The sequence below is a fragment of the Anas acuta genome, chromosome 2 (assembly GCF_963932015.1).
Source record: "Anas acuta chromosome 2, bAnaAcu1.1, whole genome shotgun sequence".
Taxonomy (NCBI): Eukaryota; Metazoa; Chordata; class Aves; order Anseriformes; family Anatidae; genus Anas; species Anas acuta.
In genome coordinates, this window is record NC_088980.1 from 60,148,541 (window position 1) to 60,167,593 (window position 19,053).

General features: G+C 38.5%; 1 protein-coding gene across 4 annotated transcripts in view; it reads left to right on the top strand.

The window, feature by feature from the left end:
- Nucleotides 1-1,373: 1,373 nt before the first annotated feature.
- VPS41 (VPS41 subunit of HOPS complex) overlaps nt 1,374-19,053 on the top strand; it is a 107,622-nt gene continuing 89,942 nt past the window's right edge. The window contains exons 1-2 of one of the 4 annotated variants that reach the window (XM_068674962.1): nt 1,374-1,491; nt 5,608-5,646. In XM_068674962.1, coding sequence (XP_068531063.1) covers nt 1,450-1,491; nt 5,608-5,646 — 81 coding nt within the window. In that variant the 5' untranslated portion in view covers nt 1,374-1,449. Of the gene's footprint in view, nt 1,492-1,867; nt 2,076-5,607; nt 5,647-8,730; nt 8,830-19,053 lie in introns of those variants that run through there. The other 3 variants (XM_068674961.1, XM_068674964.1, XM_068674965.1) reach the window with 3 other exon arrangements.

Sequence of the window (19,053 nt, forward strand, 5' to 3'; positions counted from 1 at the left end):
ACCAAACCCCCTAATATTTTTTTTTTTCCTAAATGAGGGAAAAAAAAAAAAAAAAAAAAAAAAAAAAAACACAGCAGGCAAAGTTTCCTTTCACTAGCTATACACTGTCTTCAAGTACCAGATAAGACACATCCTGGCTCCATTGACAGCAACACGACTAAGATTCAAGGAGGTCAGAATGGGACTGGAATGAGTTTTCTATGTATAGATAACACAGATATCAGCAAATGTCTCTCACAGTCTCTTACAGACGTTTATTAAGCCTCATCTTGAAATTAGCTACGTTTCTTGCCAGCAAGGTTCTTCTGAGGACCTCACCTGTCTGATACATGGGAATCTACTTCTCATTTCCAGCTGAAATGCATCAGATGTTTTGAAGCTGGCAACTATTTCATCTTGTACCTTTCATTTTAATAGCTCCTTTTCTTCTTCAGCTCCCTATTATTTCTAGACTGGAGAAACCAATAAAACAGGCCCTAAATTTCTGTGATCATTTCAGATTTGCCCCCTTTCATCTTGAATTCATCTTTTTGGACCACAGGTGGCTTGAAATTCAGTTTTTCCCAGATGAGGTCTCAAAAATATTTTGTACTATGGCAGCCAAACATCTTCTTTGTGGAGTCCCTTGGTGTGTATGACCAGGATGGCGTTTATAATTTCTTTGCTGGGGTGTCCTGATAGTCCGTAGACATCTGGTAATGGTTGAAAAAAGTAGTCATGATAGTTATATGTTCTTGTATTAATACTTTTGACTTGACAGCTCTCCCTCAGCCCAGTGTCAGCCCCTCAGTTTGTCTTTAAGGGACAGTTGTATTTCCTTTGTCAAAACCCAGGCTATTCCTATTTTTTTTTCAGAAGCATAGAATGATATACCTGACTTCCAGTGCCATAGTAATACTCTCTGAATTTAATTTGCAATTCATGGCCTTATGGTCATTGGGTTCCAGCATAGCAGTCTAGATTTCACTTTAGTAGCCAAACTAAACCACGTTTTAAATTCATTGACTGCAGCAGTAAGGACTTTGTACACAGTAGTTCCAGCTTAGATTTGAGCCCTCTCCACTGACAGAACTTGAGCGATACAAAGTGCAGCCTACTGCTTTTTAGCATTGGTTATGTTTTTAACATGTTGAAAAAGTAGCTTGGAAGCAAGCAAGGCATTCGGACCTGTTTTAAAAGAGAAAACACAGCAGCTCTTAGAACTGCAGAAAGAGATGCCGGCTTTGTAAGGCCCTTCTGGCCCTACAGCCCAAGCTCAGGCGGGCACCAATAAACGCACCTTGACCTCACGGACTGGCCGACACACTTGGGACCGGCCCTCGGCATCGTGTGGCTTAACAAGACGGACAGAAAGACGTCTTGTTAAGAAAGACGGACAGAAGGCAGCAAAAACCTCCCCAAACTACATTTCCCAGGGTGCCTCCGCCCCACCGCCTTCCTGCCCCTCACATGACGGCCGCCGGCCGCGCCATGGCGGAAGCCGCAGAGAAGGTAGCGAGGGGCGGGCAGGGCGCTGCCCCGCCGCGGGGCCGGGGCAGGAGCCCCCAGGGAGAGGGGAGTGGGGCCGGGGAGGCCCCTGGAAGCGGTGGGGCAGGGTCCCCGAGGGGCCAGGGGGCGGCGGTCCGAGCCTTGCTGCGCCCGGGGTAGAGAGGGGGAGAAGGTGGAGGAGGGGGGAAGGTGTTTGGGTAGCCCCCGGGGGCTGGGTGTGAGGGTGGGTGGGTGGAAGGCAGCCGGCAGTCTCGTCAAGTCAAGGTTAGGGGGGTGAAGGGAGGGAAGGGTCCTTCTCAGCCCCAAAAGGGGCCCTAGATGGGGCTGAGAACCCTAAAAGGGGTAAGAAACTCGCTTGTGCCTTGTGGTACAGGGAATGTGGACGAGTGCATTTCAGCAGGGGAATCTTCCCAGGCAAACGGGGACAGTTTGGAACTTGTGATCCCCACCTCTCTGAAGTGAGCGGCCTCATAAAGCTCCCCTTTTCCAGATGACTCCTTCCCAGGAAGACAAAATGCAAGCTAGCAATGAAGTTCCTCACTACTCTGAATACTTCCTCAGTTTCCTTTCCTTTTATTTTTGACAAGGTGACTTCTGTCTCTCTTAAAAAACCTTAGTGTGGCGGAGCTTTAAAAATCTTATAGGGAAATTTCTCTTGTTTGGGAAAAGGCATTTGGTTTACACATTTTCCACTGTCAGGGGTTTTGTTTTAGGGGCTGGCTTCTCTTGGGGAGGCTTCATTGCCTGATTTGGTGAATTTTTAACTGTAACAACACTGAAGAGAGCTCTCAGGATAAAACCAACCCTGATAAATCTTCTTACCTTCTACAATAACATAAAGGATTAAAGCAGTCTGTGTTTTGCAAACTTTCATTATCGTATCTTACTCGTTTCTGTTGATTTTCTGTGCAGAATATGCACAGGTGTACTGGAAGGAAGGTGTATATTGCTGTGTGGGTGGATGTTGGCACAGTTTCTTGGAAATCCAAGTTCATAATTTTCCCTTCCCAGCAGATCCAAGTTATGAGACTAAAAATATACTTGGTAACATCTGGTTTTGTAAGTGAAGGGAAAACTCTATACCCGTTTTATTAGATAGGAAAATCTATTGAAAGCTTATGTTGGATCTACTAAATGAGAGATTATAAGGGTCAGAGGTTACTTTGCATTTCTGTGGTGTCCTCATCCGTGTTGCCTTTCTCTATTCTTAGGCTGCTTGAGCACGAGCATTTGCCAGCTGACTGGACTGCACCACTGATTTTCCCTTAGAGTATGAGACCTACCAGTGACAGTCATTCCTACATGACTTTTGATTCTGGCTATCTACAAATCCCTGTTGAGGGATTTCCTTTCCACAATTACAAGACTACTAAAAAGTAGAAGCGGAGTATAATCCTCTTGGTTTGTGCATTTGGTGGGAGGGGGAAGTAACCTGACAAAACCCCAGGGTAGTCGTAACTGCAGTTTGCTGTTCCAGTTTGCCTGTGCGAGTGGGAGAAGTCAAGCAGAAAACTTTTCACAGAAAGTTGCTAACGAAGTGAGTTGCTAGGTACGAGTCAATTCTAAATGCGTTCAGCTAAGTTATTGTCAAGGAACAAATAGGAGGAAATTCTTCACTATGAGGGTGGTGAGGCCCTGGCCCAGGTTGCCCAGAGAAGCTGTGGGTGCCCCATCCCTGGAGGTGCTCAAGGCCAGGCTGGATGGGGCTTAGGGCAACCTGGTCTGGTGGGAGGTGTCCCTGCCCATGGCAGGGGGATTGGAACTGGGTGATCTTTAAGATCCCTTCCAAACCACTCTGTTATTTGTTTCCTATGCCAAGACTCCCTTTGAATTACTGAATGTCATTTTCCCTAGTTAATCATAAAGGCCACTGACAATTTTCTTGAATTTCAGTGCCAGTTATGAAACTTTGTAGCCACAATCGCAGTAGCTTTCAAATACGGTAGCGTTAACAGTATTTTAATATGGGACTGGTAGCAGTCCCAGATCAAAACACATTCATCATTTGAATCAACTTCTGGTGTGCCCTGATTTCGTAGGCCAGTATTGTCCAAGGATGTCCTTTAACATAACAACATAAAACAAGAAAGATTACACTAAATCTTAAGTGACAGGTGGATATAAATATCAACAAGTGTAAAAGTGGGCTTTGTTATTCCACTTCGTGTGTGTGTGTGTGTCTGTCTGTCTGTCTGGTGTTTACATAGTGAACTCACCCTCTTGTCACTTTCTTCCCCTGCATCTGTGTTTTCCTGAATAGTCAAAACAATTAGGAACTGGGGAAAAAATTAAGTGTTATAGCAGCACTACTAGCAAATCTTGTGTAACAGCAAAAATGTCACTTTTAGTTACTGCATGTTTTTTGGGGGGGAGAATAGATCTTTTTTTTTTTTTTTTTTTTTTTTCCCCAAACAAATTCTTCTTTTGTTATCAACTATGAGAATTGCGTTAGAATATCAACATGGTATATCTAATGGTTTTGATGTATAAAGCGGTTGAGTATGCAACTCTTAGTGTCCCTGAAAAAAAAAAAATTCTGTTAGGTATCTGGTGATCTTTTGCATTGGACTTTGTTATTGCTTGTCCTATAGGCCAGCAATGTTACATCATGATATTTTAGTTCTTGTGTCATTTGGTTGTTATTGTTAAGTAGAATTTAAGATGCAGAGATTCTATATGACAAAATTGCTGTTTCCTGAGAAGTAACTGTGTTTAGTGAGTGGAGACAGTGAGAATGACAAAGAACCAGTGCTACACAAAACATCAAACCCAGACTTGAAAAGATGCTTAGGTTTTAATCCCTCTTCATTTGTCCTTGACTCCCATATCCTTTCCAATTGGCGTTTTCCTATTCAAGTCATAAATACAGACTAGGCAGATAACCCTTCTGTGGGATACATGTTTTAGAGGTGGACATCACTGTGTTAAGTATGATGCAGGAAATGAGAGGGCAGCAGTTATAGTAACATCTTGTTTCAGGTAGGAAATAAAAATAGTGCTTGTCTTCTCCCCCATCCACATCTCTTCTGATCAGTTGTGATGGTCACTAAAGGCGAACCTCCTGTAATGCACACGAGGCATTTGCATGCATTTGCTTTCTGCCTAGAGGTCACAAGCAGTGCCTTTTATAAATAAGGAAAATAAATAAATTTAGCAAACTAAAGATGACACTGGTCAGTGGTGCATTAAATTTTCTTCCCCTTTCATTTCTCCTTAAGCCGTTGGTAATTGTCTCTTTTTTTTGCCTTCTCTTATGAAATTCCCTACCTATTTATTTTATTGTCCAGATATTATCTCATAGGCTTATGGGAAGTTGCTGCCTTCTCTCCTGCTCATTCTTTACTTATATCATATTTTGTTGTTAAAATGCTTACATTCACTGTCAGCGTATCAGTTGTAACCTTTTGTTGCTATTGATAATGACAAATGCATTAAGTAAATCTTCATTTTGCTGACCTCTTTGAGGAGGCATTGCATCAGCAGATTTTATCAGTGGACAGGTGAGAGATTAGCAGAAGTTGACTTAAATTTTTTTGTAGGACAGTAAGATTCACTGTCTTGCCAGAGAGAGATGTTTTAAAGGTGCTGTTGCTTCAAAGGCAAGAGAAAGGCACTTGGTTTGCATTGATGTAAGATGGGAAGGAGAAAGTCATTCAATGCTGATTTCTATGGATAATGTCTTGAAGTTAATTTTAAAGTAAGTGAATAATAGTTGAATACAAGAGCTAGTTGCTAGATAACCAGAGAATGCTATTCTGCTGTGTGAGTCAAGACATGAGGAGACATTGCAAAACTTACTGCTGCTTCTTAGGGGAGGGAAACTTCACAGATGATGCTGTTCACTCTCTCTTTTAGCCAGGTAACCAACTATAGTCTCATAGTCAGCTGGTGCCACTGAGTGTCAGTGTGGCACTAGATTACATGTGCATGAATTGGGGATGAATGCAAAGGATAATTTCTGATGTGTTCAGAATCACTCTGAACTTTGAGTTGCTCCCAGTTTTCTCATGCCTCTTAATAAAGGTGTAAAAAGTACTTAGAAGGGGAACTGTTGCTCAGTTGTCTAGCGTTATATATGCGCTTAGCTAATTTTCCCTATTTTTTTTGCATTGTTTCCAGGAAAGTGGGTATAATGAAGAATCAACAGATGAATCTGAGGTAAGTCTGCTTAAAGTGCTTGGTACCTGAATCAGTGTTAGTGCTGCTACTTTGTCGGTGTGAAAAAATACCATGCTTTTTGGTTTGTTTTGGTATCTGCTTACTTAAAAGTTGTGCTGGTACTATATAGCAAGGGTGTTAAGCTGCACTTCAGGTATTTAAAAGGAGCTGTGATTTGCTAGTAAGTTCTTCCTTGTATTTAAAAAAAAAATACACAATCACCAAATTGTAGTAAAATGAATTAGGTTGAGAGAAAGATTCATGTGTTCGGACTTTTGTTTGAAAATGAAACAAATGAAAAATTAATTGATAGTGTAATTATATATTCAGTGGTAATACATTAAAGTAGTTCCTGTGTTATTTAATAACTTCAAAGCCTGTATTTAATCATGCTCTATAAAGTCTCTGTTCTTGAGATTGCATTTTGTCAAGAACTGTCTCATGTTCGAGAGAGGGCTGTCTACCTGCTAGAAAAAGTGGACTAGGGTGAGGAGAGAAAGAGAACTACAGAGAACTCAAGAATTTGTCTGGGGACAATACTGTAGTAACTCCAAAGCTGCAATCATTGAAGGGGTCATAAGATATTTGACAAGAGATACGTGACTTCAGTGTGTTCTAGGGTGACTATAGGAAGGAAGAAGTTGAGCAGCTTCAGTTGAGACCACCAGCAAGAACAGATTTTAGAGCATGGTATTAGCTTGACTGAGCATTTTCACCCATTATGTATATAAATGAAAGTAGCTCCTAGGCTTCCAGAACTTTAAAGGATTTGCTCGTAGGAAGATTTTCTGTTATTTTCCTAGTGCCAAATCTTCATGCTTTCTATTTAAGTTCAAAGGAGGTTTAAATCCTAATTTCCAGGATGGTAGATTCTGCAGAGGCTGTGGTGGTGGCTTTTGAAAGAATCCTTCTGCAGAGGACAGTAGCTTTGATTGTGGGATAACTTATTCCTCTGCCTTTCATGAGTGGCTGTGGTAGCACTGTAGGGCATTCGTAGTGATCAGCAAGGATTTCTCTGGGGGATTTCTTTTCCTGCGTGTTGCTGTGTGGGACAGCTGCTGGGACCAGACTCTTTTTGCCCAGCATGAAATGGTTTTGTTCTAGAGCTACGTTGGATGCGGGGGGGGGGGGGAGCTTAATGAGGTGAAATACACATTAAATTAAAATAAAATTTTTATTTTACATGAAAACTGGGCCAAGTACTCAGCATTTTGTAGAAAAATAATCTCCCAAGGGCTGACGTTCGCAGGATAGTGAGCATGGCTACCTGTCAAGATTTTTCTTCTTGAAAGTCGATTGCAAGGAGGAGCTTGGTTTAGTAGTACTTTAATAGCTTTTCAACACAGCCCTTTACAAATTAAGTATTTACAGTGGTATTAGTATAATTAGGTTGCCAGATTACTGGCATTTTTTCTTTGTTTTCACTTCAAGAAATAATAGGCATCATACAGCTTTTGCAATATCAAAGGTGGTATAAAAACAGCGGTAGAACCACCAAGTCTGAATGTTGTTAGTGTGTGCTTATATTGTTTGAAGCATGGACAGAGATAAGATTGAACTGGTGGCTTTGCTCTTACTTCTTCTGATTGTAAAATTGTATGATTTTTTTTGGGTGGCTCATAGTTTGAATAATTGGGGATGAATCCTATGGTGATGGTACTAGAATCTGGGAATAATCCTTGCTGTCAGTGTCCTATATGATCTATTTAAAATAATATTTATGGCATAGATTTTGTTGAAGTCTTGCCATTACAATAATAAAGATTTTTACATATACAATTGGTTGCACTTAACTTCATTTAAATGCTTTCCATACAATTGAAAATTACTGCTGTTGGTTTCAGTACATATGTGATGTGTATAAGTTGTACTACAAGAATATTTTCTACTATGGAGGAAGATAAATTTTAAGTAACTTCTTTTGAGTAAATCACATACTTGTCTGAACTGGATGCATAAGCAAAATATGGAATGTTTTTTTTCAGTTCTTTTTATACTGCTTTGCCATTGCCTTAGTACAGAGTAATCATGCAGTGATTCTTTTTGATGCAGCAACTCCTTTAGTGTGATTCCTTTATTAGCTCTTAGTAAATAGCATGCTAATCCTAAGTTGCTACCTGCTTGATTTGATTTGAATGAAATGGTCTTTAACAAATGCCAGAATGCTCATTAGCACAGGCTGGAGGTAAAGCTTTACAATAGGCCTCAAATGGGAGAGTCTGTAAAAATGACTGTTTTGAATGTACATCAGCTACGAGCCCCCTCTTTGTAAGTTTGGTTGCAACTTTTGCTTCTCAGGAAGTTGAGTTCTTAAGGCTGTTTAAATGGTTTTAATACTCCCCAGCTGTTTGTCAGAATGTGTAAAGTTCAGAGGTGTTAATTAGCAGAGGTGATGCGTATGTTCAGATGTTAAACAGTTATCAGGATCCTCACACTGAGAAGCCTGATTATGTCAGCACTTACCAGGAAAGATCTACAGCATTTCTGTAACTACAGTACAACTTAGACTTTATTTCATATGCTTATGTCTGATATGGGATTTTATAAACTTTATTTTCCTTTAGACAGACTCATATGATGAGGAAGCATCATATATTTTAATTCTGTATTTTAATTCTCAAGAGAAAAAACTGTATTTCTGCTGTGCTCTTGAAGCACAATCATTTTCTCTTTGTATCTTTTCTTTGTTTGTTTTTCCTCTTTGGTTAGTTTGTTTCAAATTGTGCTTCTTAAGTATACTTGCTTTACTTCCAACCCCATCATCAAATGGGCTGCATTTGGGGCTGAGCCTGAGCAGCTTTGTTTGATTGAAAATTCCTAGCATAATGAGGTTTCATTAGCTTACTTAATTTTATTTTACAGCACCTGGAGCTGCATGTTTCTACTGTCACATATGATGAGACCTTAAAAACAGATAATAAATAAATCTGACTTTTGCTTGTTCATAAACTGTGGAGAAAAAAAATCTGCATAAATTATGTATAGCCTGAGTCTGAATTTCTGTTTTCAAAATATTTTTCTTTTTTTGTAATGTGTCTGTTTCTTTAACATACGACTTTTCTTAGCTGAGCTGTTTTCTGTCAGGCAGATCCTTCTTAGATGTTGCCAGTGAAGCAGCAGAAGATGATGCTAATCAAACTAAGGAAGTACTTGAGATTTCTTCAGTAGCAGTGCAACATACTGGTAAAGTGGGATGCACAACAGTATTTTTCTTGTATTGAAGTTGCTGCTGCTGCTTAGGCTGTAATTTGGTTTTAGAAGGCTTTTATTTTAATGAGAGAATTGTATTATATTACATAATGGACCATGATGGAGTGAATTAAAGAAATTTTTATTTTACATGAAAACAAGTCTTTTTTTTTTTTAAACTTAAAATAAGGAATAGTTAGATTACAATAGCCCATACAGCACTATGTAAGGTGAAGTTCACCTATGAGTCATTTGCATTCTCTGAACAGAGTTCTTGTGTTTGTTAATTCAAACAAAAGCTTACTAAAGAGTCAACTTTAGTCTTCCTGAAGTTCCTCTCTCTGAACCTCCATGCTGTTCTGCACTGCATTGATGTATTGTGATGATTTGGTTTGTTGGTGCTGCACGGTACGAAACTTAAAATTCACCATCTGACATGATGAAATCTTACGAGATCAAGCAGATTTTATTTTTTATCTTCACTGTATAGATAGAGCACAAAACATTCTCACTGAGAATTAATTTGTACTGAAAAAGGCATATCATTTACGTTGCATCCTTGGAAATTGCTGGTCTGCATAAATTAGTAGCAGTTGTTCCATGTGTACCTTGCATGCAGAAGTGTTTTGAATCAGGTCTTTAAGTCCTGGGACCTTTGGCTCCTGTCTCAGCCTCAGACTTGGTGTACTGGCTTAATTATGCTCTTCCTCTTTCCTATCCTACCCCACTTATGAAATGGAGCAGTAGTTTCTTACCTCTGACAAGTTTCTTAGCTCATGAAACACTTGTTGTCAGTATGAGATTCTGATGAAATGAAATTTGGGAAGTATCAAAAACCAGAACCTTCCAAATTGATGAGGGAATTGAAGTTAACTTCCTGAAGTTTGGTTAGTCAGTCTTTAATGTTTTCTCTTCCTTTTTAATTTACTGGAGTAGATTGCTCTGGTCCAGTACTTATTTCCTTTACAGGAAGGACCTTTTCAAAAAGAAGTGTCAGTGGAATCATAAAACTAGTTCTTGTGCCTGTAAAACGATTCTATGATTATGTAAAGAATTACACTTGATTTTTGTATGGGCTGCGCTGCATGGAGGGTAAACTCTTTGATTTGGATTCTTGACCTATTAAAGGAAACTACCAACTAAAATGGCAGATGCTTATGTTCCACAAACGGTTTTGAAGAATAATAATTTGTTTTCTCAGAATTAAAATGCTGTGTAAATATGCGTATTTCTCTTTTTTTATTAGGTACTTCTGTCTGTTACGGTTCATGTCTCTCTTCTGTATAGCATTGTATGTTTCAGTTCTAGCACTTCCATTTTTATGTTCCCTAGTCTCAGTTTTCTGGCCTGTTTTCTGATCTTTGATCACTGCTACATTGTGAAAGGGATATATTTGTTCATTAAATTTATTCTGTTAGCTATTTAAACACTATTAATGTGTTAATAAATTCTAGGAGAATTTGTAGCGGGGAAGTGTTTTAGAAATTCTTGTTTAACACAGTGTTCAAACAGTTTATGTTGGCTTACAACTGTCCCTCACCTTTACACTTTTTCCACTGAAATTTTTTTGTTCTTTTGTTCTTTAAGGTTTTAAAAACTGATCTGAACTTGAGCATAGTTAGGAAATACGTAAATGTTAACAGGAGGACAACTAAAAAGCCTTGATGTTTTCTTTTCCTTTTCAGTGCACGCCAGATCTAAGTCTTGTAGGCTAGGTCTGGATTAGGTCAAAGCAATTAAATCATTTCAAGTAAATAAAGCATCTGGTTAAAAAGGCTCCTTGTCATACTCTGTTTCCATCAAAATGCTCTCTTAACATGGAGGGTTGACCATTGGGCTGGAAGAGGTGAGCTCTTCTGCGGCTAGTAGTTTTTGAAGGAGCATCACCGTTGCAACAGAAAATGAATGAGAAGTAGACTTGGCTACTGTAGCTCAGCCCAACCTGCATTTTTTTGTTTTCTGTCTGACCTTTGGTAAATCATTTCATGTCATCATCCTTCCTGTCTTTATCACTGAATAGCTTTACATTATAGTTGCCATTTTTCTCTTTCTGTTGTTTTAAAAATATAAAATGGGAGGAAAATGCGCAAGAACGTTTCACATACCTGAGCAATCTGGAGAGAGATTGCTTCTCCCCGCATGGCTTTAAGTGAAATTGGCCTTTTAAGTAGGGAGAACGGAAGGAAAAGAGATATAAATTCTAAATAGAAAGTTATCCTCCTTATTAATGAGAAAATGTATCATGCAAATAATTTATCAATTTGAGTCAGTAGGATGAGCGTGGTGAATTATTTATTGAAGTTTAAATGGAATCTTTTCATACATTAATTTGAAAAACAAGTTTGCAGTGACTAGTAACTAAGGTTATAATATACATCGTTAGAGGATTGACTTGCAGGAAAAAAAATGGATTATTGCTAAGTTCTTTTAATATCTTCTGGTTTTCAGTGAAAATTAGATACTTCCTTTAATGAGCTATTAATATTAACCAGAAGTGCCTGTTCTGTCTGTGTGTTGTGGAATACATAAAAAGTCAAAATGCTGCTGAGCATGTTACATAAATTAAATGCAATTGCAAAACTAGTGTGTTAACAGAGTATGCAGATGTGGCCTTTCCAAAATACTAAATGCATTCATCTGGGTGGAATAACACTTTGAGTGGAAAATGGAAAGTAGTGGGAAAACTCGGCTATTTCCTTTCAGCTTTCACTGTAGCGAGTGGGTAGAAGTAACTTTAAAAACTACCATTCCCAAAACTGCACTGAAAGGTTTTCATGTGCAGTACATCACATGGTGGCAACCGGACTGCTCAAGTGGTGTTCATGGAGGAAACAAATGTTTGCCCAAGTTCCTTACTCAGCAAACGGAAAGTACAAGTAGAAATGTGTAGTTCCATTGAGATTTGAACTGCTTGGATTTTTCACTGCTGGAGTTGGCTTGAGACGTGGAAGATAAAACAGCCTGTCCTGTGCTGCCTCTGTGTACGGCGCAGTTGAAGCGGATGGACTGACCCTGTGCTTTTTAGCACTGAAGTGGATTTAAAAGTTTTCGCGTACTCTTTGCTATGCACAAAATTATCAGTAAAATAAAAGAAACTTACAGGAGTTGTATTGAAACCAAATCACATGCTATATAGGCTTTACTACTATTTTTTTGTACATGTGATTTATGATGATTGCTCATCTGCAGTGTGTCATCTGCATTATTTCTGCTTCACAACTTGGCTGATGCCCAGCTCCTTCAAACCCGTGCAAATGAATCCTCAGTTGGTGTTCCACAAATATAGTATGACATTCTGCGTATCACAACGTTTTTGAGAAGAAATAAAATGCTCTCTGCTTTGCCTTTCATCTCTGTGTTATTTCATACTCTGAATGCAGCCCGTTTTGATACATATTCACTGGCAGAAGTATCGTAATTCCTTGCTCCTGGTGGATATCTGCATTTTCCCAAAGAGGCTGAGGGATTAAGTAAATCCCTGTAGAAAATGCATGGGGAGAACAGAAAACAGCTGTGTGAAATTTCAACATCGTAATCCATGTTTGCCAATTTTACAGCCAGATACTGGCAAGCTATTGGCAATTTGTGTAAGAGGAATCATAAAGGAACTGGATGGGAGGTTATTCACTCCACTTCTTTCACTGAGCTAGCATTACTGTATTTTCACCAGAGAACTAGAGGAAAATGTTTGTTAGCACCTCAAGTTACAAGCGTGACTTCATAGTTTAGAAATTTCAGTCTTTGTATCTTTTTGTTTTGTGTACCAATGGTTATGGAAGAGAAAGTAATTGTACAGCCAGGCAACTGGATTTATTTATTTATTCTGAGTGATTTTAGCATTTATTCCAAACTAATTCTCACAGAACCTGTGTTTAAATACTGTCAAAAGTCCACAGGCTGCTGCATTTTGCACTGTCACACAAGTGACACTGAATAGCCAAGGTTTTATAAAGATAATTTTGTACCCCTTGCCCACCTTAGTAATTTTTTTCCTTATTGATATTACTAACCAGTTTGTCACTTCAGATCAGTAATTGTATAATTCAGCTCTTTTTTTTAAAGGAAACTGTCTTTTTAGGTTTTGTTTGATTCAGCTTTTTGTGGGAACAAACTTTTCAGTATTGGAGTTTCAGAGTAAAAGAGGTTTGCATTTTCTCAGTCACTTTTAGCCTCCACGAAGTCTGGTTAAGCACACAATATTTAAATTTGGCACAATAAATACGACAACAACTTGCAATGAAATCTTGTTCTAGTTCCTTTATTACCTAACAAACTGAGCTTTTTTGGGTTAAAGGCCTTACTTCCTAAGAAAAACTTAGGAGTTTTTCTTAGCATCCTTCTAGTGTTAGAGAGTTGATTGCACTGAGAGACATTGAGTCAGGATCCTAATCCTGAAAATAGCACGGGTAGTCTCTTTATCACCGAGACAGGAACAGGAGTCTGGAAATCATATCCTAGGGATGGAGAGAGTGAAGATGAAGCTTTACTATGCAATAGGTGTATATCTCCTAGTATAATTCTCTTTGTTGGCTCAATGTCACTTGTTTTTTCAGCACAAGTGGATATAGGTCCCAAAACAGTGAAGGATGGAGAGCTCTCTTCTGGTTTTGCTTTTGTGTTTGTTTCCTTTTTCTTTTAAAAGGAGGTAAAACGTAGAAATGAGCAGCTGGGAAGGTGGTGTTTGAGATGCTTCCTTGCAAATAAAGTGAAATGTTGCATCATTTCAGGACACAGAGATCTGTTTGAAAAGTAAATGTAGCCAGATCTACTTGAAGATCTTTAATTTATAACTTTGAGGTGTTACCTTGCTAGGAGTGAATGGGCTTCTGATTGGCAGTTTGTGTTTCTTCATTATACCAAGTAGAGACACACTTCCGTTTTTACAATAATGAAACACAAATGTTAGAAACTATTTGTGTTGTGATTTTTCAACTCTTTTTATTAGAAATAATGATTTTCCTTTAACCATTCTTCACAATAACTGGGACCTAAATACTGATTTTGAGAAAAAAACTGAGTTTGGGTATGGGCTTTTATGATTCCCATGACAGGAGTGGCGAAAATGTTTTTTTTGTGGGAGCCTTCCTTCAAATATTGTGGCGACAGAGACAAACACTAAAGAAGTCGGATGTTCCAATGGAAGAAGCCCAACTTCTAAGACTTTCCAGACCAAACCTCTTTTCTCTTCCCATTTCTGACCAGAACTGGTCATGATTTTCAAATAAAGCGATCTTTCCAAATCGTGAAGAAGAACAGGGCTTTGCTGGTATACATGCTGAGTGCCACCTGTGTTAATATCAGGTTGATTGGATTTACTGTAGGGAAAAAAAGCATGTTGGATTTTGGGGTAGAGGAAAGCGAACAACTTTGTAGAAATATTATTCAATCCCTTTTGATATCAAATAGATTATGCACTGATTCGGATCTAATATATGGGTTCGAAGTTTTTACCTCTTACTTCTTGTCTTTAAAGTACAGGTAATAACTGGATGCCAGCAGGCATAAAGTGAGAGTAGCATTTATGAAGACTGTTTTGTGCCCAGTAAATGGGAATATAATAGAGGAGGAGGGAAAAAGTTGATTTATCCCCATCACAATTATAACCAAGGTGTTATCATACTTAAAATGATGAGCATGATAAAACCCAAACCATTTGAAGAGGTCATCTGGGCTGGAAGTTGAAGGGATGTACAAACTGTGTAACATTACAATGTTATTCCGTAAATCCATCAACAGACATTAGCGATTTGTTACAACTTGTCTTTTAATAATTTTGAAAACTGCTTTAAGAATATTAAACCTCGTGTGTGTGGTACATCGTGTGCTGCTCCTGTGTGATGTGCTGACTTGCAGCAGTTTTTTGCTGGATTATTTAATTCACTAGCCATCTTCCCATGTCTTGCAAATGGGTGGTTAGGGGAGGCTGGGTTTCCTCAGACTCATGAGGGCTCAGGACTCTGCTGTCTTAAAAGTGGTGCACTGGTGTAAATGCCCACTGATGGTGCACCTCTCAGAGACCTTCCAAAATTAAACTTGAAAATAAAAATCTAGCCCTCCAGTTAAGGCAGCACTTCCATAAAAAGCTAACAGTTGGACATTTTTCTCTTCTGGATCAAGTCAAGAAGTTGTTGAGAGAGACTTGATTTATCTGCAAAGGTAATTGGTGATCTTGATAACGGAGTGCTGCTGGAAATGTTACTGCACTTTGTGCTTCTTTACATTTAGAGAATTAAGTAATTCTTCATGGAGACTGTGCTCTGGGACTAGAAGTCTTTTTACGTATTTTATTTGTTTTTGGATTTCTTTAATAAGTGAACCTACCATCAGCAACGAAAAAAGGATGCGTTTATTTTTTGCATAACAGAGGATGCTCTATGAACCTTAATTTCAATCCCAAAATAAATTGCATTAATTTCTTTGGTTCAACTCAAGATTTTTGCATAGTTCATCAATTAATTAATTCTGAAACTGTAACTAGTTTAATTTTTTTTTCTTCTGAGTGATAATTGTTTTTGGAAGGAAAAAATAATTTCTTAGTTGGTTCTACATGGCTTTCCACAAATCTGGCCTGCATTAAATGTCAAGAAATGTTGTTTTTGTACTTCGGCAGCAGAGCATTTTTAATGGCTTTTAAGCTGGGAGAAACTGAGCCAATTTAGCAGTTTTCTTACAGTTTCTCAAACAGAGATGAATTTGAAATAAAGTATGAAAATGAGCTGGTGTTTTTCCTTTTTTCTCTTTTTTTTTTTTTCTTCCTTCATTTCTTCAAGACATGACCTCTTAAGACCAGTGACACCAGGGTTTGTTGCAGTAGGATGTGAGTGGAGCTCCCTTGAAATCCCGGGAGTGATTAGCTCAGGTATTTTTCCATTTGAGTTTAAATGCTTTGCAGGGTCAAAACTTGAAAGCATAAAGAATGCCGGGATGACCACCTCTGGTAATTGGGGCTCTATCTTGAACTGGACGGACAACATGCGAGCAAAGATGAAGGGCATTTGCCTTATAATGTATGCACCGTTTATTTCCATAAAGGCTTTGAAAAACTTAGAGGACAAATCGTGCAGGAAGGATGACACTTTGCTGTCAATGCCCGTAACATAATTAGAGTATCCACAATCAGTAGAGCATGTAGTTCATGTGACAGACTGTCCTGTGGGCAGATCCGCTGCTACAGGAGCAAATGTGGGCTAATGGAATAACTCCAGGAGCTGCCCACAGCTTCTTGCTGGAAATTGACTTTGCAAGGACCAATTTATGTGGATTGGTTTTCGACTCGTGATTTCACTGAGGTTGTGCCTGCTTCCAAGCTAGGAAAGGCAGGGCCAGAATACCTGAAGAAGGCCACGAACTTGCATTTAGTAAGGCAGATGAGCTTTCTTGCAGTGAAACCCGCCTTTGGAGTGCACATTGCACATTTGTAGTGCCCTTCGGCCTGAGGAGGATGTGGTAGTGAGCTTCATTCCCTTGGGGTGGTAGGAGAAGGAAGGGGAGTTTGTGTTCATTTTGTGTTCATTTCAGGAGCTCAGCAGTGACAAACGAGAGCCCTCAATAGAAAGGGATGTATATTGGTCTCCCCGGCTGGTTAGAATATGTCTTTCAATTGGAAGCGTGCTTTCAGTAGGAAATATTTATGGATACCTGGAGCAAGTTCTTTGTTGTGTGTTTTGAGCAATTTTACTCTTGGCTTCAGCAGTAACAGGCAAAGAGAAAAATAAATGGAAAATGAGTTTCAAATTAGCATTCCTGTGGTTGAAAAGTGGTTATTATTTATTTTAAACCTACCCAAGGGTAGCTTCCTCTTGTCAGCTCTGTGGTCTTCTTCATTTTCAGAATTGAAAGCCGCCATCTGTGGAGTACTTTAAACATCTTGTAGAGTATATATTTCTTTTTCTCTCAATACATTTGACAAGAATTTCAGAATTCAGTGGTTTTGTGTTGTGTTTTTTTTTTTTGTTTTTTTTTTTGTTTTTTTTTTTAGGCAGGCTATATGGAAGGAAGTGTTCAGCAGTGGTACAAGAAGAAGTGCTAGAAAATTTATTTTCAAATGTTTAGATTCCTCTAGGATGGTTAAAAGGACTTCTCTTTAATTAAAAGTGCCATACACTTAGTAAAAATCCATGTTAGTTGAGAAATTGATTTTTATTTTTTTGTTTTCTTTTTCTTTTTTTTTTTTAAAGGGAAGCTGTGAGTTTTCTTGTCTGGGGTAAATGTCACTCTGTTTATATCGCAGCTTTGCTGCGAGTCAGGACTTGTACAATTCCTCCAGGTTGTCATAGAAACGCAGCTAACTGTCATCTCAACTCAGGCTGCTGATGGTTTTATTTGTAGGTTTTCAGGATTATTAAAATTTAACAAAAATTATTGATTTGCTTTTTATTAACACTGGCTTGTGTTTACCTTAGAAGTTCAGACTGCATAACAGCTTTTCATGATAGAAAAATACCTTTAAAATGATTAAACTCTGATACTCTGAAGAAGGGATCATCAAATGCATTTAGTGCATAAGGTAGGGTCTGAAGCAGTAGGGAAATCTTGCAATTTTGCAAATCACCTTTTTCGTTTCACTTTGTTCACAGCAAAGTTTCCCCTTCCACACACACATTTCAATTCACCTTTTAGCTTGACTTTTACTTAACATAAAAGATACCTGTCAAGAAAGCATGAAATGGGTACATCATTGTGCCTTATATTTGAAGTTTTCATTTTATTTACTTTTTCTTGAAGCCTGGCAGAATGCTTCAGTGCACTGACTTCTGAAAGTATATGTTTTTTGTATATGCATGTGCAGGCAAAATTACTTAGTTTTCGCTCATAAGTAAGACAGGCAAAACTTATTTACAGTAACTTTATCTAATGGTCCATGGATGAATGCTTTTATGCAAAGTACTGAAGAGACTAGAATTAACTTTTCACGTTGGTTGCACATTTGATGTCCAGACTTTGGCAACATGTGGGATCTTATAAAAACTAGATGACTGGAGTTCAATTTTGACTTTTATGAATTTATTCACAGATTACCCATGCATTTCAAGTGTAATCTTTGTAAGCAATGTATAAAATGCAGTAATGCATTAATTGCTGTAAAATAGACGCATACTCCTTCTGCTCCCTATCCTCCTTTTTCTTTGACATTACCTCCTCCTGCTCCACTGCAGTCATTTATTAAGGATCTGTGGGCACAAGTAATTTGGCTGATTTATATACAGCCCTGTAATTTGACATTGTCATTCTGTCTAGTAACAACTTTGTTCAGTGTTGGGCTTTACTGAATAAAATTGTTTCTTGGTGGACATTTTGACACCTCACTTCAGGCTGCTACGTCATGGACTGCTGACATCCCTATATTAATCTCATTTGTATTCTGTCACAAAACTCTGGAATAACATATTAAAAGATCTTCTCTTTGCAGTGTATTTCTATAAGCAGGGTGCCAAATATTGAATGTTTCCATTAGTCTATATGGCTTTTAAATGGTTTGTATGAGGACATGTGCTTATTAACGTGCGTAGTGGTAGCACACATGGTAAATGGGAAAGACTGGCTTTGCTACTACTCCAAAGGCAACTTAAAATATTTTTATTAATGCATCTCTTTTTCCACCTTTACTTTTCAGATCGTTAGCTACAATAAAACATTGCACAAATAGACTTCTTTTGCCATAGGCCGACACAGTGCATTTTCATTTTTTGTTCTAGAAATTTGAAACCAGTGGTTGGTGGGAAGTAAGGGATCTGCTTTCCTAAAGCACTCATTGCTGTATTTTGGTGGCTTGGGAATGAAAGAAATGTTTTGTGTGGAAAATACACTCAATGTTGATGCATTCATTAGAACTGGCGGTGTGTGTAGGAGATTATTAGGAAAGGTGTATACTGTTTCCCAGTGAGAACCAAGGGATATATGTGTGTTTTTTACGTCTAGGTATGTGTAGTATTAACTGAGGCTTATTGAAGGTTATGAAATCTCTCCCTGGCATTGTACCGCTGTATACCATCTGTTACAGATAGATGCCAATGACCAGAGTCCTATTTTGCACCTTGGATTTCCTTTTCTTAGGAGATAAGCATGTTGGGTGTTGTGTGAGCAATGAGTTTGTTCCTTGTGGTTTTTAGCTCCGTCTCCCCTTTGTTCACAGTATGCCATTGTCTTTGCATCTTGCTAGTGATTGGTGATAATACTTAACATGTTTGGGGGAAAAAAGGAAAGCTTTGGGATTTACTG